The following is a 24,751-nucleotide window of genomic DNA, read 5'->3' as shown; positions in this document are numbered from 1 at the left end:
AAAAATGATAAACTTACACAACCGGAGTATATACAAACAATAATGAAGCTATGTGGTCGAGGCTGAGAGAGATTTTTGATCTTATCATGACTCCAGAGACCAACTATTATGGAGCGATATGTATAAGTTCCTCTATTTTACGCATTACGATTTTGGAACCTTTAAATTTTTTTCTAACCTTGATAAGATTTTGAACCATATAAAAGAAGTGTATCCACTTTAATTATTTGGTTTTGTATAATATATTTTTACTCTATATTGACTGTTTACTGATCGGCTAACATTTCTCAAGGTCACTTAAGATTCGTTCAAAGGTCGTCCATAAATTATAGTCTCGCCGATAATTTTTGACGGTACAAAACTATCATAATACAATAAAATGTTATTAAAAACTTAGTTTTATTGTTTCACATCACGAACAGAATTCGGTCAGTTAACCATTGTAAACCAGAAAGGACTAGATGCTTACTTCTTTCTGGTATTGGATTCAGCATTGCGCATCAACGATCCCCACAAGTATGCAATAAAGACCATCAGGCCTTGAGATGATCCCTTCACTTTTATATAATTGAGCTGGGATTCAATGATTTACATTTTCAGCTTTATTTGGTTTACTGTATTACTGGATCATTACTCATTACCACTGGTGACATTTGTCTCTTGCTAAACATGGTTAAACTTCATTGATAATCCTCTTCATCAGAACCTCAGAAGTAGGTTTTTGTAGTTATTTACTAGTAAACAAATGATTGTGTGTTATGAAGATTAGTGCATTAAAAATTTTACATCAAGAATTAACTTTAGTCAGATAATCGTTGAAAAACAGAAGGTACTGAACGTGTAATTCCAAATTTAATAACCTACAACATCCTTTATCTACTTCCTTATATATTCAGAAACACCAGCTCTATTTCAGTTCAAACATAATCACTCAATGATTACAGGTGGTTTTATGGGACAACATACTGAATAAAATATGTATTAATGATACTTTTGTTCTTATGCATAGGAAAAGTAATTGAACATTAATAAGGTTAATAATCATTTCAGATCATGGACTTATTCAGAGGAAGTTTAAGAACACAAAGTTCACCAAGTAAATATGTTTCTCAAGTTTCCATTTCTTAGAATAATTAATGAAAAAAACTAACTGTGCCATAAACAAAGATGGATAGTGGCTAGAATTGGAATTCAGTTTGATGCGCGTTTCGTCCTATTTGAGACTTGTCAGCTGAATGTACCTGCATCTCAAAGTTGATGTTCACTCTGTGACTCGAACCTAGTACCTTTCGATTCAAACGCCATCGCGTTATCCACTCAGTTACTGAGTCCTGATAACTATTTGCTTGTGAGATGGGGTGAAGTTTGAATTCACTTAGTATTGTTTGTTTGAATATTCCCGTTGATGTTTTTAGGACTGCAACTGGTCAGTCTCTTATTGTTCATATGTGCATACTGTGCGTATTGCCTCGATATTGCCTGAATTCACAAGCATTATAAGCAAAGATGGATAGTGGCTAACGGTGGAATTAAAGACGCTCATTTCGTTCTATTTGGTGCTCATTATCTGGATTTGCTTGTATCCTAGAGTTGATTTTTTACTCTGAGATCTGAGTTCAGTACTGTTCTCTTGAAGCCCCGACGTATTATACACTTAACTACTGATTTCAGATGTCTTGTATAGATTATCTCGGTATAGCAATTATAATACATGTTTATGAAGAAAAGATTAAATGTGGTTAGTAGTAGGATGCAGGATGCGCGTTTCGTCTAATTTGTTACAGGTCAGGTGGAATCACCTTCATCACTTTATTTAGGAATCGTCACACTTACTATATTAAGATGATCCTCACATGAAGCACATATAACAACTTAGAATAATCAAATTTTATTTAAAACATGAATAACAGGATAATCTAAACCTTAATAGTAGGAATAGTTTGAATCAGTAGTCAGCAGTACGACTTCGCATTCGAACCTTGGGTTTACTGCTTTTAGTCTTATCACTCTTCAACCAACCTGCCTGGCATGTTAGGACCTTGAGGAACGATTGTTCCAGTCAGTATAGCTCAATTGGTTCACCATGATAGGCAAGCCCGACCACCACATCAAGGTAGCAGCAACGGTCAACAGTTCGAATTCAAACTGTGAAAGATCATTATTCTCATTATGTTGCATTTTATTCTTTGTTTTAATTCTACATAAAATCTTGTTAACTTCACTGAATCATTTTGAATTCCTTCTACTGATGAAACATCATATTTTAAAGGTCGTCAGAAGGGGTTTTGTGGAGATTTCAGTATTTTTCAAAGTTGAAATCATGAGTTAATTGAAGCTAGACCACCATGGAAAACCTAGAAGCACTGGACGGCCGTTTCGTCCTATTATGGGACTCCTCATCAGTGCGCATCCACAATCCCGCACTCGCGAAATTCAAACCCAGGACCAGCGAGTCTTGCGCCAGAGCCCTCGACCGATAGACCATTGAGCCGGCATCCAAGATTGTCAATTTATTATTTTGATTATATTCATAGTCACATAGCAACAACGATTTTTTTTTAGTTGGAACATATTTCATATAATTATCATTTTGGATTATCTATCTATCTATAAATATATTCTGATTCCTATGGAGTAACTATATTTGATGTAAATATCACTCTATGTATCGTTATAAAAGTGGTGAGGGGGGAAGGGGGAGGGGATAATGTTTTGATTACAAAATAAAATTGATTTAATCTTTATTTATAAAATAAAGTTGTTTTTTTTTCTAACCCTCCTTTGTATATTTATTCAATATACAATGGTGTTGTTTTCTATTCTTTAATTGTATTTAAACTATATATGTCTAATTATATTAACTCTCTAGTGGGATAGAATAAGTATTTTAATTAGTGCTTTAAGTGATATACTGGTTAGCGTTTTTTTTTTGAACAAGATTGTTTTCTACGGGATAAGGTTACCGACCCCCCCTCCTCCTTTACTGGGGCTTGGGAGCGGCAGTAACCATAGAAGAGCTATAAGTGGATTGGATGGAGAATGCCAATGAGTGGCTTATGTTCCTCCATGAGGGGTAAGAGGTGTAAATAAGTAAGTAAGTAAGTGTAAATGATATACAATCAGATATTGAATTACGTGTTCGTAATAAAACCTCTATGATTAAATGTTAAATAAAGTCCTTTCCAATCTTTCTAGATTTATATCTTATAATTCACAAAGAGTATGTAAATTTACTAAATGTTACTGTTGTATCCCGTGGTGAATTATGAATGGTAACTTCGAGGACTATCTATGGACCTTGGCTCAGTCCTTGATGAGATTATGGTGGCGAACTTATAATGAGTCTCATCCAAAACAGCAATCATTCAATGCTATCTAGTTATATATGGATACTATGCCATTGTTAAGTAACTAAACTATTCATATTCGTGTCCCTCTTATTATAAGCTTTATTATGACCTAAGGACTGTTATTATACGATTTATCATTCTTGAGTTATCCCTAGTCTATTAATTACTGTTCCCTCTATTCACAGCCACATTTAGCTAAATCTTCTGCAATTGTTGTTTCTTATTTCATGGTACGATGTGGTCAGTTTGTTTGGTATATAAACCCAGTATATTTGAGAATAATGATTTATATTACAGAGGCTGTTATTGGTGTTCTAGACTTAACTGGCTTGGCTAGGCAGATAGCAGGACTGATAATTACTCAAGACTGCTTATACGGTTTTTCGTGTATCATTGCTCTGATCGATAATTCACTCCTCTTTAATTGGCGGGAATCAGTACGTTCATATATATCAACTGGCCATGAACGCACGCAATTGATATAACAGTTACTTTGTTTAAGAGTTCATGAAACCCCTTAAAATGTAAACTTTTAAAGATTTTTGTACATTCTTTGCTAACGTTATGAATATCAACAAGTAACTGTCTTTACAATAGTTAAATGATTAAATACCATTATTTAGAAAAATGTATATTTTTGTAAAATAGGGTCTCATCAGAAGGTAGTTTTGTGAAGATTTCAGTATTTTCATAGTTGAAATCATCAGTTCATTGAAGCTAGACCATCATGAAAAATCTAGAAGCACTAGATAGCTGTTTCGTCTTATTTTTAGGACTCCTCAACAGTGCACATCCACGATTTTTACTAGAGAAATAAATTTTTCATTGTCATACATATTTTAAAATAACTTTTATAAATCAAAGATAATGTAGTGGCTAGTCCTATGTTGAACCCATATGAATTCATTTTAGTTTCTGAACAGATTTTGAGTTTGTTAATGATTCACTTACATTCGATTCGATTCTATTTGACTATAAATATTGAGTAACACTTAATGAAACTGAATTGGTTAACATGTCTTCTTCAATCGTGCTTCACTTCTCTCTCTTCTATTTGCTTCCTTTGCTCCGTTTCTCTGATTGTCTATTGTAATCAACAATTATACAAAATATACATATTCAAAACTTCATTCTGATATTTGACTTATTTTAATTCCGTTATTCATTACCACAAGTTAAGTCGATCATTATAATACGAGGATTGATAACATGTATATATATCAATAACAATCATTCACACTATCAAATTGATGTTAGATATTGAGTTACAAAAATTAGTTAGATGATAACTTTGAGCAATGATAATTAAATAACTATATTATTGACAGGCAAAGATGGATAAAGGCTAACAGTGGAATCACGCGCGTTTCATCCTACTTGGGACTCGTCAGCTGGATGTACCTGCATCTCAGAGAATGACCAGTTGTAGTCCTAACACATCAATGGGAAGATTCAAACAAACAATACTAAGTGAATTTCAACTTCACACCATTGCACAAACAAGTAGCTATCAGGACTCAGTAGCTAAGTTGATAACGCGATGGCGTTTGAAGCGAAAGATACTGGGTTCGAGTGAACATCAACTCTGAGATGCAGGTACATTCAGCTGACGAGTTCCGAATAGGATGAAACGCGCATCAAACTGGATTCCACTTCTAGCCACTATCCATCTTTGCTTATGGCACAGTTAGTTTTTTGCAATCAGAAGGCAATAAGAAGCGGCAACTACAATTTATTAGCCGATAGCACAAATAACAAATCTACAAACACATCGAGTGAGTTTGAAGTAGAGAGATGAATGTGTCTGTGTATACGAGCAAATACAGAGACGAATTTTTAGTCAAATCGAATATGGTGCAGCTAGGCAAGGCAAAGGCTAATAATAGGATTTGAGTAAATTTATACATAGAGAGGAGAATGATTCATCGAGCACTATTTAAGCGAACGACATTCCACCTAGAGAGAGATATATGTGTAGGCTGTCATATGATTAAGAATACATGTTTATACAAATAAGATAGTGATCATAATAGTACAAAAAATAATGTGAACTATAAGTGTTCGAATAACATCGTCCGTTAAGTAAGTTAATAAAAGGGCTTGACCAAAATTAACCATAAGCGAGATTGATTGTAGGATAGCTATATATTAATTAGGTTCGAATAATTTTTTCTGGTTAGTGTTTTTTTAGAAAGTTAGTTTTCTACGGGATGGGGCCGCTAACCTCATGCCTAACCCACCTCCTTTAACCAGGCTTAAGATCGGCAGTAACTCTAGAAGAGCTACAGGCGGAGTTTATTATTAGAGAATAAAAACTATTATAAAAACTATTAGGTCCAGAAATCACTAAAGAGCTTTAACCACTGAATATGATTTAGTATATACCATAGATACGATTCATTCTTATTGCCATTAATATGAGAAGCTATCTATTTAAAGAGTCAATGATTATTTCTATTTATTTAAAGTTCGTTAAAAGATTTACTTACTTTCTTACACCTGTTACCCCTCGTTGAGGAGCGTAGGCCACACTAGCATTTTCCATCAAACCCTGTTCTGAGCAATCCTTTCCACTTCTTTCTAGTTAACATTCATCCTTTTCATATCTGCTTCTTTGGCCTACAACTTTTCCGCTTCCCTTCACCATTCCAAGTTAGGGCTTGCCTCGTGATGCAGTTTGGTGATTTCCTTAATGTATATCCTATCCACTTCCATCGTCTTTTCCTAATTTCCTCTTCATCTGGAAGCTCGTTTTTCCTCTCCCATAAAACTCTGTTCCTGATAGTATCCGGCCAGTGAATGTTGAGCTATAAATAAAATTGGATAATAGGTTTCAATGAAATTATATATATATATATATATATATATATATATATATATATATATCATCCCATTTTGAACTAATCAATTGATAAAGACTCACTTCAGTAGCAAAAGAAAGTCATCATCATCATCATCATCATCATCATCATCATCTTAGTCAATTCTTATACCCTTTTTTTGTACAAAGTAATCACACGCTCGAGATTGATAGGTCCTGGGTTCGAATCTCGCGAGGCGGGATCGTGAATGCGCACTGTTGAGAAGCCGCATGATAGAACGAAATGGCCATCAAGTGCTTCCAAGTTTTCCATGGTTGTCTATCTTCACTTGACTCATGATCTCAACTATTGAAATTACTATAATATCCACCTAAACCCCTTCTGATATTAACCTAATATTTCTTTATGTCTATTTTACACTTTTTTTCAGGGTTTTTGATTTATTAATGTTAAGTCATTTGAAAAAGTTGAATTCACCTTTATATATGCCTGTTAAACATATTAATCATATAACCAATCCTTTTGAACATCATCATTTAATGAATCCTTCAAATGTTCTCAATTCATCTGGACGTAAACTGATTCGAGCTAGTACTAGTTCGGAAAGTCAAGATCATCTTCTATCCAATCAAAATGAACTGAATCAACTCGATAATCATTCCCAAGTTCCCATTCAATCATTTCCTTCAAATGATATAGATTTATCTAATCATGAAATAAGTATATGTCATACATTATCTGGTTTAACTAATCGTCAAAGATATATATGTTTACAACATACTGGATTAATATGGGCAATGCTTGAAGGTACACATTTAGGTATGCATGAATGTGTACATCAATTTAAACATGAACAATGGAATTGTTCAGCTGTTAATTTATTATATCGTACTCATATTAAATCATCTAGTTTATCATTAACACATGGATTAGAGGGGATTTTACAACGTGGTAAGTATTAATTTGATAATCAGTTTGTTTTATAATCAAAATCAAGTTTATATAGAAAGGATTTGTCAGGTAAACAATTAAGTAGTACTGTGCATATATGGGTGAAGAAGCTTTGGAGGATGTGAAAACCTTTTACATATCTGGACAGTATCATTGATGAACAGGGTGGATATGATGCAGATGTGAGGGCGAGGATCGGCAAAGCCAGAGTAACATATCTACGATTGAAGATCATCTTGAAATCAAAACAACTATCAACCAACACCAAGATCAGAATTTTCAATACAAATGTCAAGACAGTTCTACTGTACGGGGTGGAGACGTGTAGAACTACGAAAGCCATCATCCAGAAAATGCAAGTGTTTATTAACAATTGTCCAAGTAAGATACTTCGGATCCGTTGACCAGACACTATCAGCAACATTCTACTGTAGGGGAGAAGAAACGAAATTTCAATGGAGGAAGAAGTGAGGAAGAAGCGGTGGAAGTGGATAGGACACATATTGAGGAAGGCATCCAACTGAGTCACAAGGCAAGCTGTCATCACTTGGATTTCTCAAGGTCAAAAGAGAAGAGGAAAAAGACCAAATAAGACATTAATCTGAGAAATGGAGACAGATATGTGAATAATCAACAACAACAACAACAACTTGATAGAAGTGGATAGGACACACATTGAGGAAAACACCCAACTGCGTCCTGGAGTCCTGAAGGTCGAAGGAAAAGAGGTAGATCAAAGAACACTTTACTGGGAGAAATGGAGACAGACATGAGAAGAATGAACAACAACTAGATAGAACTAGAAAGGAAGGTCTTAGATGGGGTGGGTTTGAAAATGCTGGTCAGAGGCCTATGTTCCATTGGGAGTAACAGGCGTAAGTAAGTAAGTAAGTAAGTAAGTAAGTAAGTAAGTAAGTAAGTAAGTAAGTAAGTAAGTAAGTAAGTAAGTAAGTGAACGTATGGGTATTTTGTTAAATGAGCGCATAAATACACAGGTAAAAAAAAGATAGTAGTTCATTCCATAAAATATCTTATCGGTCTAGAACAAAACCAATTTGATACAAACAACAAGTAAGCAGAAGGGAAAGCGGAAGGGAAATACCTGGAGGCAGAAGGTTCAGAAGATCGAAGAGAAGAGAAAAAGGACAGAGAAAGATTTGTGTGGAAAAGAAGGATTAGTCAAGTCTGAGACAATTGATTAACATTTTGCAAATGAAGAATTAACTGTATGGATCTTAGATTTTTTTGTAATTGTGTTCTCGTTCACTGCAATACAATGTTACTTCTGATATTGATCAGTTACTACGCTGGATATTTGTTTTTATTTATCCTACTATTTCTGAATTTTATGAATCACATAAACAATAAGTTGGTTCTGTATATCCTCTTTCTCTTGAAAACTACTTCAAGTACATAGTAGCATAAATGGTGAGACTATAATTTATGGATGAGCCAATCAGAAGCGTTTGAGAGATTTCAAGGTCATGGCACCAATTTCAGTATCTGATGCTCATGTACGATCGGTTCACAGAGAATTGTAGAGAAGACTTGACAGTTAAGCGGTTACAACAAATGAAACTACTGAGAAGTTCCTTTATTTGTGATTGTGGTAATCAAGTGACTTGTAGACATTGTGAAAACTACCGTGATGTTGTCCTTCGATATAATATATGTTGAAAGAAGATGTTTGCTAGAATAGGAACCTTTATCGCTCGATCCAGAATGAGACTAAGGCATATCATAATAATTGCCGCCAATTATATGATAAAAGCACTAGTAACATTGGCTGCAATATTCGCACATGTTACTGAAGCTTCGGCTGTTCAGTGGTATGAATATTTTAGGGACATATCCATAATAAAAATGATAAACTTACACAACTGGCGTACACAAACAATAATGAAGCTATGTGGTCGAGGCTGAGAGAAGTTTTTGACCTTATCATGGTTCCAGAGACCAACTATTATGGAGCCAAATGGATGTGTTCCTCTACCTTATGCATTACGATTTTGGAACCTTTGAACCTTTTTCTAACATTGACAAGTTTTTGGACCATATGAATCCTGTGAGGATTACCTTGCTACTGTTATGAATGGCATTTGTTATCCATAGGATAAACGAGAAGACTTAAACAACCAATGTGAATGAATAAAGATTCACCCAGTTTCATAATAGAGTTCCCTCTCAGGATTTAAAGAGAACGGTACTAGATTCGATTCACAGCACAACCACTGACATCAGGTAAATCAGCTCTGAATAGAGGGGGACGCGAGTCTAATAGTTCACCGCTAGCTGCTACTCAACTCTGCTTATAAAATGGTTGATATTTATGAGTTGAAATTTGTTCTTATAATTCAATAAATTCAAAACTCTAGTTATTTTCATATTCCAATGAACTTATAATCTTGAAAAAGGATTTTATAGTCACAGTAAAATACAACCATAACATTCTATTGTTGCAAAATTACTTTAAGCCATTTGAAATATTTTTGTTAAAATTTATACTACTAGTGAGTAGGCAATCTTTGTAAGATAAAAGTTTGGGGACTCTTTTGTTAGTATATGTCAAGTTCATGATTATAATGTACTCAACTAATACAGACACAAGTGAAACTGATCTGATGAATAAAACTGTAAACTGATTTGAGATTTAGAAAGAGGAAAATCAGTTTAAAATCAAATCTTTGGCTTAAATAACTTATGTTGCTTGGAAATTATGAGTGTAGAAATATTCTATTCAGATAATTTGACTATAGGTTGAAACTATGATAAAATATATCATTTTATATTTTGATGGAGTAGTTACTATACTAACATTCGTTTCAGCCGTACTTTTTTGCAGATGGACAATTAAAATCCGTCCATATCTTCTCTTTTTAATAGGAATAAGGTTTTAGGAAGTAATCTTTCTATGATAATTTGAAGAGTAACAATTACCTTCTAAAAATTTTGAAATTGACAACTCTTTACCACACAATTTTACCACAATGTAACTAAGTTTATTTGTAGTTTGAGGTTGTGGAGATTGTTGAATTTGATTGAACGTATCAGCTGACCAATGTTAAACCACCATCAGAAGCACGGGACGGCCCTTTTGTCCCTCTTGAGCTGTGCGGATCCACGATCCTGCACACGGGATTGGAAACCAAGAACTTCGATCCCTCGCGCGAACGCTCAGCCTCTTAACCACTGATCCAGCGCGACCATCTTCAATTGTCTTTGATAGGTAACTGCCTCACAACCAACACGGTTGAACACCACTGGTCACAGCTTCTCACTAGAACTCCGAGAATCTCCTCTCGTAGCTTGTCACTAGTGAGCACATGATAGTTTTGAATAAATAAGCAAACGTAACGTCGCATAAATAAATACTCAATATATAAGTAAACAACATATTAATTTTGAAAGGCAGAATGTGTAAATGTTATGATATTGAATACGGTAACTCAGTTCACTTACATGGATATCAGATTCTGAGACTTTCTTAAAAAAGAATCATACTGCGTTTTCGACCTATTTTATTTCGGTTCGGCTTTTGAGTACCTGATGATTACATATTTGTATTTATTCGACATGAATATTCGGTGAGTTTTGAATTTTCAAGCATTTATTCACTACTTAATTACGGTATACTTTTTAACATTTAGGATCTAGAGAAACTGCTTTTCTCTCATCTTCATGGTCAGCTGGTGTTGTACAAGCAATAACACGAGCTTGTAGTCGAGGTCAGTTGGGAACATGCGATTGTGATCCACATCGACGTGAAGGTCAAGGTAGAGATGCTGAAGGAATTTTCACTTGGGGTGGATGTAGTGATCCTATACGATTCGGTATGCGTTTAGCACGTTTATTTTTGGATGCAAATGATGAAGAACATCGTAATGCTGCAGTACAAAGGGAACAGGAACTTCATGAACAAAGAATTCAACTATTATCATCAATGAGATTGAGTAGTCAAGACAAACGAAATCCAAGAGAACCACAAAGAATGTATAGGTTTCCCCGTTCATTTAATAACAGTACATCTGATCAACATTTCAAACCAAATGGTATAGAAAATGTTAAAAATATAGTAAAACCAGTGAATAAAACTAAACCTATCCTTTCAGCCAGAGAACTACAAAGGGAGACATTACAAATTATTCAAACCAAAGCTAGAACATTAATGAATTTACACAATAAGAAAGCTGGAAGACGAGTAAGTTCAACTGATTGTATGATGTTGTATTCAAACTATTTGAATTCTTTGTGATGGTGGAGAAAATTTGTAGCTCAGGTGGATGATTTTGATGGAGTTTTGTTCTCTAAGCTGGATGGTTTGGTCGTGGAGCTTTCATCTTCATTCTTCTGAACGACATCATCAGCACAAATTTCGGGTAGAAGTGAAGTGTTTGAATTTCTTCACATGGGATTCACAGTTTGTCCTGTGCACCTTGATGTTGATTGGTTCTTATTGACCTTAAATCTTCACTTCTATTCGAAGTTTGTGTTGAATTCTTTGTTCCTGATTATCTTTTTAGGAAGAAATTTTCCATTACATGCTCCCACTTATGGGATGTGTCACGAATACATTCAAGGTGTGAAATGACTTTTAACACAATCAGTTCCAACATGTTGAAATAACGTTCATCACGTACTGACTTCAACTACAGAATTATGAAATACTGGAGTTGCTAGACAAGTTCTTAGTTTCAGTTTGTGATACCTATGAAGCGTAGTACCGGATAGTTACTCGCTTCTAACAATTATCTAGTTGAAGTCAGTTCACAAATCTAATTCAAGTTTAATTTGTCTTCACAACTAACCATGTGGCTTTCAACAACATATATGAGTAAACAGGATGATTGATTGAACTTGAATTAAGGTTTCATATTTCACTAGGAGCTCGAACAGTGACTATTGAATTATCTATGACTTAAAAAAATATGGACCTAACTTCCAACCCATTATTACAGCCTAACCAGTGATTACTAAATAAGTGTAAGGAAGGGTGAAATTTAGAGTGAATATATTATACCTAAAACTGGTTCCATTTCACTACCATATAAAAAGGTATATTTCATACAGGTGTCTGACCTTCTGTAAACCCCTCAGGAATGTAGAACCAGTCTGAATTTTGTCCTATGAAGATCAAGCAAAGAACACACATGGAAGCCGAGCTTCCATTGACAGCATACGCAGTGAACAGTGTAGAGTCTCTGAATGGAGAAGAAAAGGATCTGAAAAGTTGTCATAAGAATATTTAATTACCATTTTTTTTACAAATTTAGTTTCTAATCAATAATCTACTCTAATCTATTTTAGTTGATATGGAAAAATCGTATTACAAAATGTAAATGTCATGGTGTTAGTGGTGCTTGTTCAATGAGAACATGTTGGCAACGTGTTAATGAATTTCGTCTTATTGGTATGATGTTAAAAGCAGCATATGATTCAGCTATACATGTAACTTATGAACCAAGAATAGATCAGTTGAAACGAATCAGTAACAGAATCAATTCGAATCAAAATAACAATTATATGACTAGGAGGAATCTTCCTGTGGTATCGCCAAATCGTAATCATGATTCAAGGAATTGGTTAGTATTAATTAAAAGTCATAGTAATAATAGTTCTAAAGATGATTGGAATGATTATTCAAATAATGGACGTCTACAGAGAAGATGGCCTCGGACAGTGATGACTAAATCAAAAGAGATACCAAAGAATCAATTAGTTTATTTAGAAGAATCACCAAATTATTGCTTTTTTGATGAAACTATAGGTTAGTAACAATATAGATTACCATTCATTAATGAACAGTATTGATTTATTATTATTTGAATATTTAAATATGAAACATCCTGAATGTAATGATTATTTCATTGATTTCTTTCACCCCCGCGTTCTAGATGTTTCTGGCATCACAGACTATCTTTCTCTAGACAATTACCCAAAACTTACGAGTACTAGATAGTTTTGTCTTGATATGCAGGTTTTCAACAATGTGTACCTACGACCTCACGAGGACCAGCGCCAGTAAATTTGGCGCCTGTTGTCTTCAGGATACTGAGTTAGTATTAAACAGTTCACATTCCTAACTTATGCGAATACCGTCCATTATCATCAGTTAAATCTGTTTGACTTCCAGGATGAATGAATTCCACATGTCAGGGTTTCTGACTAGGACTTAAGGAATACTTTTCAAAGTTGAATGTAATGATTATTTCATTGATTTCTTTCATCCCCACGTTCTAGATGTTACTGGCAAAACTTCTATTGAATTCTGATTGGATAAGATGTGTTCTCAGCGATCTCAGAGCCCTTTTTTTGACTTTTTTTCAAATTTCCTGAATTTCTCCAACCATTGACTTATTATTCGACTCTACTTATTAATTGTTTTTTTTATGCAGTGAAGGTAACTAAACAATATCAATGACATGTTTTATAAGCTCATTCAGTCAAAATGTAAGCTTCTACGAGGATAGGTAGGACTTCACATGGATTGTTTAAAATTTGTGATATAGACACTGGTTTAATGATAAGCCTCAGAACAAATAGGGCTAATTTACGGTTTTATTAAACTTTGAAGAAACTGCTTGAGCTTTGTAGTCTTTAACTATACTGAACTTTAAAAGTAATGGTGGAGAAGATTTGTAGCTCAGGTAGATAATTTTGATGATGTTTTATTCTCTAAGCTAGATGGTTTGATCGTGGAGCTTTCGTCGTTCTTCTGAACGAATTAGAAGTAGAAGTTCGTGCTGATGATGTCGTTTAGAAGAACGGTAAAAGCTTCACGATCAAACCATCCAGCTCAAAGGACAAAACTTTAAAAGTAATGTTATATCAGATTTATATTATTCAAGTATTAGTAATACTGTGTTAGCATTAGAATACTGTGGATAAAATTTCACGACATTACATAACTAATGTGGAATTTTATTGGTAAAGGTTGGTTGTCATTCCGGATTTCATGAACTACAGATGTCATTTCTTTACATTAAAATACAGCCAAATTTACCGCGTATGAAACAAGGAACTAATGAATACATTCATTTATATTACTCTCAAAGATCCAGTATAAGGATAGTTTTCATAAGTAAAATCATGAGTCAATTGAAGCAAGACCATCATGAAAAACGTGGAAGCACTGGGCGGCCATTTCGTCCTCTTATAGGACTCGTGGATGCGCATTGCTGAGAAGTTCCACAATAGAATGAGTTGGCCGTCCAGTGCTTCCAGGTTTTCCATGGTGGTCTAACTTCAATTGACTCATGATTTCAACTATGAAAAATACTGAAATCTCCACAAAACCCCTTCTGATTATGAGGATAATTCTTTATCATAAAACGACATCCACACAAAATTTAATAAAGGTATAAGATATCAAGGTGAGTTCCTCATAACTTCAAACGTTTGGTGCAGTTATCTAGTGCTTTCTGATTCTTTATTCATTATTAACCTCATAAACTATTCTGTACTCATTCCCCCCAAATTCTCTCCTGAATCATTTAGATATAAATTAGTATTAAAGGTTTTAAATTACTTTAAAGAATCCATCGGTAATGAGTCATTTATCCTGTGAAGTGATTACTGAACTGAAATATTAATCTCACGTAATTTCCCCCCCCTATCTGTAATAACATTTTTTTCAAAAATTTAGGTCAAACTAATATTTATGATGAGTGCTGGTGGGCGGCCTATACTCCTCTGCGAAGGGGGTGACAGGCGTAAGTAATATCTATGGTACTATACAAAAAAAAAACAACCTATCATTAATCATGCCATTATTTATAGTTTGTATTTAACCTTATTAGATTGTAAATAAACAGAATAGAATAATCCCCCCTCCCTTGTAACCCTTATTAATTGTTTATATCCTAACAAATTATGTGACAGAATGTTCCCTATTGATTAGTTTTATAATCATAATAGTTAAAACATGATAGTTGATAAACATATAAAATGTCAAATTATCCCTTTTTTTTGGGTTTTTTGAGGTTGATTACCCGTATACTAATTAGAATACTTAATTGAAGTAATTACTTATGAAGGTTAAATGTGAATGGAAACTAATATGAAATTCATTAACTTTAATTATTTTAGTCAATTATAAGTTTCCAGCGCGAGACTGTTAGGTCCTGGGTTCGATTCTCGTGAGTGCGGGATCGTGGATGCTCAATGCTTAGGAGTCCCATAATAGGACGAAACGGCCGTCCACTGCTTCCAAGTTTTCTATGGTGGTCTAGCTTCAATTGACTCACGCTTTCAACTATGAAAATACTGAAATCTCTACAAAGAAATTCCTTCTATACACTAAATGTATTAGAAAGATATTCTAATGGGTTTGAGTAGACTAATTTGTTATGATTGTTTGATTTCAACTATATGATGATAGATGATTGTATAAAATTTCAGAACACATTATAGAAATTCACTTGATGTTGTTTACTTGTAACTTCAGCCAATATTCGAAGCAGTCCACACAAGATTTACACATGCCAACAACAGACTGATCAATTGCAGTCCTAAATAACAATGGGAAGATATAAATAAATAACAAAAAGTGAATTTAAAACTTCACCTCATTTCACAAGCAAGTGGCTATCAAGACTCAGTAGCTAAATGGATAATAAGATGGTGTTTTGAGCTAACGGTACTGTGTTCGAGTTCCAGAGCGAACATCAACTCTGAGAGGACGAAACGTGTGTCCTGGATTCCACTGCTAGTCACTATCCATATTTGCTTATAAAGCCTGTGACTTAAGGCAATATCGAGGCGATCCGTACAGGATGCATATATGCCAAATAGAGACTGATCAATTGAAGTGCTAAACAACAATAGGAAAATACAAGCAAATAACGCTAAGTCAGTAGAGACATCACAATTGATCGATCAATTGTGATTACATCTCAGTCCTACAGGAGATCGGTCACGGCCCAAGTAGCTCAGTGGTAACGTCTCTGACTGTGAAACTGAGTGACACGGAATCGAATCCGTCAGGGGGCACCATTTCCCTCAAGATTACAGGCACACCTTGCTGACGCGTGTCAAGTAGCACGAAACCCGGGTTCAGGGTTTCCTGTTGACCAGCTCCAACCACCATCTTATCAGTAGAGACAGTTAAACTACAAAATTTGAAGTTCTTTCAACCACTGTATGAACTTTTATGACCAAGCATTCTTAGCTGCATCTCATTTCCCTTTTTTCTGATTTTTATTGTATCTAGTGTTTTGAAGTATTTGAGTATAGAGAGGTACAATATGGTTTTGGAGGTCCGATAAGCATATTCCTTGTATCTAGTAGGCTAATATTTTGTGGCAGACTTATAGACAGTGCTTCAATGTTTGCTCTTCTTTTACTTGATGAACAATAACGATAAGGTATAAAATCAAGGTGGAAGTTGTTTTGGTACCCTGTTTTGTTGAATCAGTGAAGAAATCAGAGTTACCCACTGAACTATCTTCATCGAATGTATTTGAGTACATAATTACAGAATATCTCACTAAAATATGTCAACTATACAGTAAACAGTTAATTTGCTACTATCAATTGTGTCAATCTTGACTGTTCCTTCTGCAAATATCAGTCCTAAGTCTTCGATCATTATTATTGCTCATGCATTTTCATACCAATTGTGTCCCACTTCCGTTCTCTCCTTATCGATCTTCTACTGAAATACATTCAATGCCAGACCATCGTTATATACTACTTGTGTGGATATAAGTAGCCCATACCATACTAGTACATCATGGATATTTTATCTGGAGTAGTTCATCCATAAGTCTACAAACATTCTCACCTTATAAATGATACTAATTTGTCAATGTAAACCCAAAAACTAGCTCTTAGTATTAACAGTTTTCTTTCATCCATTATAAGAAATAGTTCATATGAAAAGGATAATTAATCATGTCAAAATTACTTATCCTTTGTAACATGTAAATGTTTTATAGTTAGACACTGTTTGATGACTAACGCATAAAGAGTTGCAATGCTGACTTAACCATTTCATTCTCTTTACATTGTTTACATCATTCATATAACTCGTAGAGAAAGATTACTTAAGAATTATAAAATAAGTATATTTTATAGAGTTGAAATCATGAGTCAATTGAAGCTAGACCACCATGGAAAATCTGGAAGCATTAGACGGCCGTTTCATCCTATTGTAGGACTCCTCGCGCTCGAGACTGATATGTCTTGAGTTCGAATCTCGCGAGACGGGATCGTGGATGTACACTGTTGAGGACTTCCACAATAGGACTCAATAGCCGTCCAGTGCTTCCAAGTTTTCCATGATTTTCTAGCTTCAATTGACTCATGATTTCAAATATAAAATTAATGAAATCTCCACAAAAGCTCCTTTTGAAAATAAGTATATATCATCAACTTATAACATCAAATCTGAGATGCAGTTACTTCCAGTTGATGAGTCCCAAATAAGACGAAACGCACGTCCTTGATTCCACTACTAGTCACCATCCATATTTGCTTATAAAGCTTGTGACTTCAAGTAATATCGAGGCAATCCACACAGGATGCACATATACCAACAAGAGACTGATCCATTTCAGTCATGAATAACAGTGGGAAGCTATAAGTAAACAACACCAAGTGAATTTAAAACTTCACCCAATTGCACAAGCAAGTAGTTATCAAGACTCAGTAGTTAAGTGGATAATAAGATGGTGTTTTGAGCTAACGGTACTGTGTTCGAGTTCCAGGTTGCACATCAACTCTGGGGTGCAGGTACTTCGAGTTGATGAGTTCTAAATTGGACGAAACACGAATCCTGAATTCCAGTGCTAGTCACTATCCATCTTTGCCTGAAATGCTTGTGACTTCAGGCAATGTCGAGGCAGTCTGCACAGGATGTATATATGCCAACAACAGACTGATCAATTGCAATCCTAAATAACAATGGGAAGATATAAGTAAACAACATCAAGTGAATAGGTATATATCATTAGTTTTATATTATCACTTACATTTTACTGGTAACAATCATAATGATTGTGAAGATTATCGACTTTACAAACTTGTATTCTTACTTACTTACTTACTCCATTTACCCTTTATGGAGTATAGGTATCTGATCAGGATTCTCTAACTAATTCATATTTCAATAAATTTCCTTTAATTATCCATAATATACTTAAATATTAATGTAATCACAATCGATTGATCACTGGGTGGTGATCAATGCCATGTGTGTCAAGTCCTTCTTAGTGCTGATCGAATGCTATCGAACAAGTTGTAATGTGGCTACTAGTCTAGGTGGCTCGACACTGCGTGTACTATGTTGAGATAAGATGGTGGTTGGAGGTGGTTAACAGGAAACCCTGGACCCGGGTTTTGTGCTATATGGCACTCGTCAGCAAGGTGTACCTGTAATCTTGAGGGAACTGATGCTCCCTGATCGATTCGATCCCGTGTCACCCAGCTTCATAGTCACGTTACTACTGGGCTATTCGAGCCGCGACCGACCTCCTGTGGGACTGAGATGTAATCACAATTGATTGATTACTGGGTGGTGATCAATGTCATGCGTGTCAAGTCCTTCTTAGTGCTGACCGAATGCTGTCGATCAAGTTGTAATGTGGCTACTAGTCTAGGTGGCTCGACACATTAGTTTCTAAATATTTTCATTTCTTATTGATGATATAGAATGATTCATTAGAGAGGGGGGGAAAAATTCCCCCCCCGAAAAATCTTTTTTTCTTTTTATAAATTTTTGGACATTTTTCATGCTTAAATTTTTTTTTTAGTCTGTCACTAAACACCTTTTTTTATAAAAAATAGACAATAATAACAACAACAACAACAGAAAAACATGACTGAATACATTTTAATCATATCATCTATATGATTCTACCCCCCCCTTAGTTATTGTAACCATCTATTCTCTCTGACCATTATTATAATTACTGTTATTATATCCATATGCATAAGTTCACATAGTGAAAAAAAAGAAAAAAATTTTTTCTGATAAATGTAACTCAGTTTTTTTTTTATAAACTTTTAACATTATCTTCAATAAAGATCATCCATGATGACAATGATGACGACAACGATGTGATTAATCGATGCTGCTGCTGATGATGATGATTATCTTTGTACTCAAACTTACTAATCATCACTTTTATTACTCATTTCAAGAATGTTTATTATAATTACTACTAGTAATATATAAATACTACTCATAGCAATGATTCAACTTACTTTACTTACTTAGCGTTTTTTTTAGCTAATTGGTTTTCTACAGGATGGGGTCGCAAACCCCATGCCCAACCCTCCTCCTTTACTCGGGCTTGGGACCGGTAGTAGCCCCCCAGAGGAGCTACAGGCAGAGTTAGCAATGATTCATGTTATCCATTAATACGGTTAAATACCAAAAATATATAAGTTACAAATCAATATTTATCTCTCTCTCTCTCTCACACACACACACTCTCTCTGATATTAGTTCCGGATATGTACTATCATCAATGTTATACTACTTATTCTCATCATTAGAATTCACGTGAACATATGTTCCACCTTGTGTTATTGGTGTTTATTATAATCTCCACTTAGTACCCATCGGAAATGGAATGATTAAAATTTTAAGTGGATATATATATATATATATATATATATATATATAACAGATGGGATTGTATATTTAATACATAAACAATTATTGTAAACAATTTAGAAATACCAGGACAATCCCTTTCCCCCCCTCTTTTTTTAAAACAAAAAGACAAAAAATACATACGGTCTTATCATTCAACCAAACAATTAGAACCAAACAACTAGAAATAAATCAGAAGGGATTTTGTGAAGATTTCAGTATTTGAATCATGAGTAAATTGAAACTAGCATCCAGGATTTCCATGGTAGTCTAGCTTCAATTGACTCAGTATTTCAATTATGGCAACTAGAAATAAGTTAATTATTGGGATAATTGTGAAAGGTTAATGTATTCTTGACAAATTGTTGCCTATTATTGTAAACAATTTAAAAATACCAGGAAAATCCCTTTCCCCCTTTTTTTATAAAAACAAAAAAACAAACGGTCTAATCATTCAACTGATTTCATTACCAAACAACTAGTGCAAGATCGTGGATGCGCACTGCTGAGGAGTCGCCTAAATAGGATGAAACGGCCGTCCAGTTCTTCCAGGTTTTCGATGGTGATCTAGCTTCAATTGACTCATGATTTCAACTCTATAAAATTACTAAAATCTTCACCCAACCCCTTCTGATAACTAGAAATAAGTTTAATTATTGGGATAATTGTGAAAGGTTAATGTATCCATGACAAATTGTTGCCTATTATATAGAAATTGGAAAACATTTTTGACCCAGACTTAATTAATCTTATTAGTTTATATATATAATTATTAGATAGGTCATAGAGACAATGAAATAATATAACCGGAAATGTTGATTTTGTGAATAATCAATGATAATTGCTTGTGGTATACTTTATGAGTCAGATCTTATAGATTAGCATAACTTGCTATACATTATCATGTTGTATTGTTATTAATTAAATAGGTTCAGAAGAGGTTTAATGGTGGAGATTTTAGTCATTTTCTTGTTGAAATCATGTGTCAATTGAAGCTAGATCATCATGGAAAACCTGGAAGCACTGGACGACCAACTCGTCCTATTGTGGAACTTCTCATAAGTGCCTATCTACGATCCCACCCTGCAAGACTCGAATCCAGGACTTAGCGGTCTCGCACACGAGCGCTTAACCTCTGGATCACTTAGCCGTTATCCGCCAGTGTTAATGTCTAACTCCAAACAACTTACGAAATTGAGTAACCGTCCACCATTGTCTTCAATGAGTCACTATCTCACAACAGACTTGGTTGAACTTCACTGTTCACTGCTTCTCACTAGAACTGCAGGAAATACCTCTTGATGCCAGTCACTATTGAGCATATGATTACTATTAGAAGGGGTTTTATGTGGAGATTTTAGTAATTTTATAGTTGAAATCATGAGTCATTTGAAGTTAGAACACCATGAAATTGCCGTCTAGTGCTTCCAGGTTTTTCATGGTGGTCTAGCTTCAAATGACTCATGATTTCAACTATAAATAGGTTCAGTTAAACACAGTTGATGATCACATGTTCTGAAAATTTTCGTAGGTTCTCGTGTCAAGCTGTGACCAATAGATTTTAATCATATAAGGTGTACGTCATCTAACATCGGTGTGAGTGAAAGTTAAATTTGCAATATTGTTAACTAGAAATTGAACTACTGGATACAAAATTAGAGACTTGAAGGTTAAGAGCTCACTAAGAAAAATGAAGATCCTGGGCTCACTCCTTGGCAGGATCACTGTGGTGAACTTCTAATAAGTCTCATCCAAAATAGCAATCATTTGATGCTATCTAGTTTTCAGTATTTAGCTTTGTAATGTTCAGCTAATGTGGATACAAATAAGAAGACGTCTGCTAATAATTGGTTAGATGTAAACAATAGAAAACCCTAATTGACCTAGGTTTTAATCTGTGTGCCACTCATTAGCAAGGAGTATCTGTAACCTGTAGAACCTGATGCACTCTAATGAATTTGAGCGTGTTCACTCGGAATTTAGTTGTATTATGATGCAGTTATTAATGTTTGTCAAATTTTATTGTGTTCAGAACACAAGAGGGTTATCAGATCCCTCACGATTATAAACTGAGTTTATTGTGATATCAAATCATTAATTCTAGTAGGTGAATCGCAAATTGGTTAGTTAATTCCCATCAGCACCAAAGAAATGATAATGTGACAATAATCACCACTCTCTGACTAATTACTTACTTACTTACTAAGGCCTGTGACTCTTAATGGAGCATAGGCCGCCGATCAACATTCTCCAACCCACTCTGTCTAAGGCATTCCTTTCTAGTTCTATCCAGTTCTTGTTCATTCTCCTCATGTCTGTCTTCATTTCTCTTAGTAATGTGCTCTTTGATCTTCCTCTTCTTCTTTGGCCTTCAGGATTCCATGTAAGGGCTTGTCTTGTGACGCAGTTGGTTGCTTTCCTCAATGTGTGTCCTATCCACTTACAACAGAGTTCCTCTGACAAATTAAAGCAGATAATTATCTGAAAACATTTGCATAACTCTTGAACAAACCTATTTAGCTTGCATTCTAAAACAAACAACTCGTGATAAAATTTTTTTAACATTCACCCTGTTACATCTCGTGGTGATTTATGAATGGTACCTTTTGAGAACTATTTATGGACCAATATGATGTGTATATTTCCTATTGTATGATTGCTAAGTAACTAAACTATGAATATTCGTATTCCTCTTATTATAAGCTTTATTTTGACCCATAGGCTATTATTATACGATTTACCATTTTTGAATTATCCCTAGTCCATTAATTGCTGTTCCCCCTATTCACAGCCACATTTGGTCAAATCTTGTACAAATGTTATTTTCTATTTTGTGGTACGATGTGGACAGTTTGTTCGGTACATAAATCCAGGATGTTTGAGAATAATGATTCATATTGCAGAGGCTATTATTGGTGTCTTGGACTTAACTGGGTGGGTTAGGCAGAAAGCAGGACTGATAAGTACTCAAGACCGCTCATACGGCTTTTGTGTCATTGGATCTGATCGATAAATCGCTGCTCTCTGATAGGCGGTCACATCACTTTATAAATCAAACAGGTCACATACGCATGCAATTGATATAACACACCCAGTTAATATTTAGCTATTAGTTAGGATTCATAAACCATCCCTTACTTATTCCATTTTAAGTAGCTAATTGGTACAACTTCTTACGCTTCATTTCCTGGTCTTGTTATGGGAATCCATGAGAATGATAAATAATTGGAGTTTCCTGTTTTTAATTAAATTAAATTTTCTAAACACTTGATTGATTATAAATGTTAATTATTGGGCGCCAGAATGTAATGAGTATCTTCAATGAAGTATCTAATATAGTGTGAGGAAAATGTTTGATGAAGGTTATAATGAACTAGTAATTATTGATTATTGATTGGAAAATGAAGGTCATATCCACAAGGTCATTCATTATGTATTTGAAGTAAATCTTATTCATAAAATAAAAGTGACATTCAAAACTAGTAAAGGAATGTCGAATGTTTATATTATGTTGGTTTGTGATTACATAACCATCAATAAACTGATAACTTAATGTCTAGTGATACATACAATCTATCAGTCAGTCAGTCACAACGTAGAACTTCGTACGTACGTACATCAGTTCGAGTTGACATACCACATTAGCACAGAGATGCAATTGTTGATTCAGATCCCATAGTGGTAGAAGTAGTAAGAGTATAAGCATTATAATGAAAGATTAGGGTTTGAAGATGTTATTGAAGGAGTATCATTCAGTGAAACAAATTTGAAAAAAGAAAAATGAAATGGACAAAAAGAATTCAGAAGATTAGGATTTGGCAGAACACAAAGAGTGGATGCATCTTCGCCATTGCAAACAATTTTGAGCCATGTCATTCAAGGTCTCTAACCATCGACTTTTATCATTTCGCGGATCTCAACCAGGTGTTTATCAACAGTTGTCTACGCAAGATACTTCGGATCCGATGGCCAGACACTATCAGCAACAAGTTACTGTGGGAGACAACATACCAGATTCCAGTGGAGGAAGAAATCAGGAAGAATCACTGGAAGTGGATTGGTCACACATTGAGGAAATCATCCAATTGCGTCACAAGACAAGCCCTCACATGGAATCCTGAAGGTCAAAGGAGAAGAGGAAGACCAAAGGACAGATTACGCCGAGAAATAGAGACAGACATGAGGATAATGAACAAAAATTGAATAGAACTAGAAAAGAAGGCTTAGGACAGAGTGGGTTGGAGAATGCTGGTCGGCGGCTTATGCTCCATTGTTAGTAACAGGCATTAGTAAGTAAGTAAGTAGGTGAGTGTATCTAGATGAAGAATATAATGTTTGTTTTTAAAAAATAGTTAAAGTAACTTCAACAATTAGGTTCTTTGTAGTTCTAAGTCACTGACTGATTTTAGATTGTTCACCACTGAAAACCAAGAAAAAAAGGATAATACAACTATTTAATCCTCACTTATGGGAAGTTTCAACAATGCAAATCCATGATTTCAATGAATATTCGACTTAAGACTTCTCGTCTTCAATCAGTAAGCTGAAATGAGCTGAAATCTAATGTTTAACTTCAATCAATCCATGATAGTGTGTACAACCATCGTTGTTTATATACTTATTAATTGTTTCTGTTTGTAATTATTTAGGTCATTTAGGTATTGCTGGAAGACAATGTAATGCTACATCAAAAGATGCTATTAATTCATGTTCACGTTTATGTTGTGATAGTGGTTATGATACATTAGAATTGGAACGTGAACAAAAATGTGAATGTAAATTTTTTTGGTAAGTAAATTAAAAAAACACTTTGGTATTTTCCAACGTATTTTGTATCTATGGCGTTTTTTTTTGTTGTTTTTTTCTTTTTCGATCGAATTTTACGGAATGAAATGTGACATTCTCAATTATTATTATCAGGGGATTTTCAGTGGAGATTTTTAGTAAAACCTGGAAGCACTGAACGGCCGTTTCGTCCTATTATGGGACTCTTCATCAGTGGTCTATCGGTCAAGTGCACTGGTGCAAGA

At 34.6% G+C, this 24,751-nt stretch overlaps 2 protein-coding genes across 2 annotated transcripts in view; both read left to right on the top strand.

Annotated features, from left to right (window-relative positions):
• The window catches only part of Smp_167130 (hypothetical protein), a gene marked incomplete at both ends in the record, with an annotated part of 15,839 nt that extends 14,866 nt beyond the window's left edge, over nucleotides 1-973 (top strand). Inside the window, one exon of the mRNA XM_018789753.1 lies at nucleotides 897-973. Coding sequence (XP_018646411.1) covers nucleotides 897-973 — 77 coding nt within the window. The remainder of the gene's footprint in view (nucleotides 1-896) is intronic.
• Nucleotides 974-6,618: 5,645 nt separating this feature from the next.
• Nucleotides 6,619-24,513, top strand: Smp_167140 (wnt related; the record flags this gene model as incomplete). Its single annotated transcript, XM_018789742.1, has 6 exons — nucleotides 6,619-7,123; nucleotides 10,771-11,001; nucleotides 11,278-11,321; nucleotides 12,428-12,702; nucleotides 12,736-12,887; nucleotides 24,371-24,513. 6 exons carry the CDS (start codon nucleotides 6,619-6,621, stop codon nucleotides 24,511-24,513), a joined length of 1,350 nt encoding a protein of 449 aa, XP_018646410.1.
• Between the last annotated feature and the right edge of the window lie 238 nt (nucleotides 24,514-24,751).

Source organism: Schistosoma mansoni (assembly GCF_000237925.1).
Source record: "Schistosoma mansoni, WGS project CABG00000000 data, supercontig 0132, strain Puerto Rico, whole genome shotgun sequence".
In the NCBI taxonomy this organism is placed as follows: domain Eukaryota; kingdom Metazoa; phylum Platyhelminthes; class Trematoda; order Strigeidida; family Schistosomatidae; genus Schistosoma; species Schistosoma mansoni.
The sequence above is the reverse complement of the archived record's forward strand: the minus strand, read 5'-3'. Positions and strand labels throughout refer to the sequence as shown.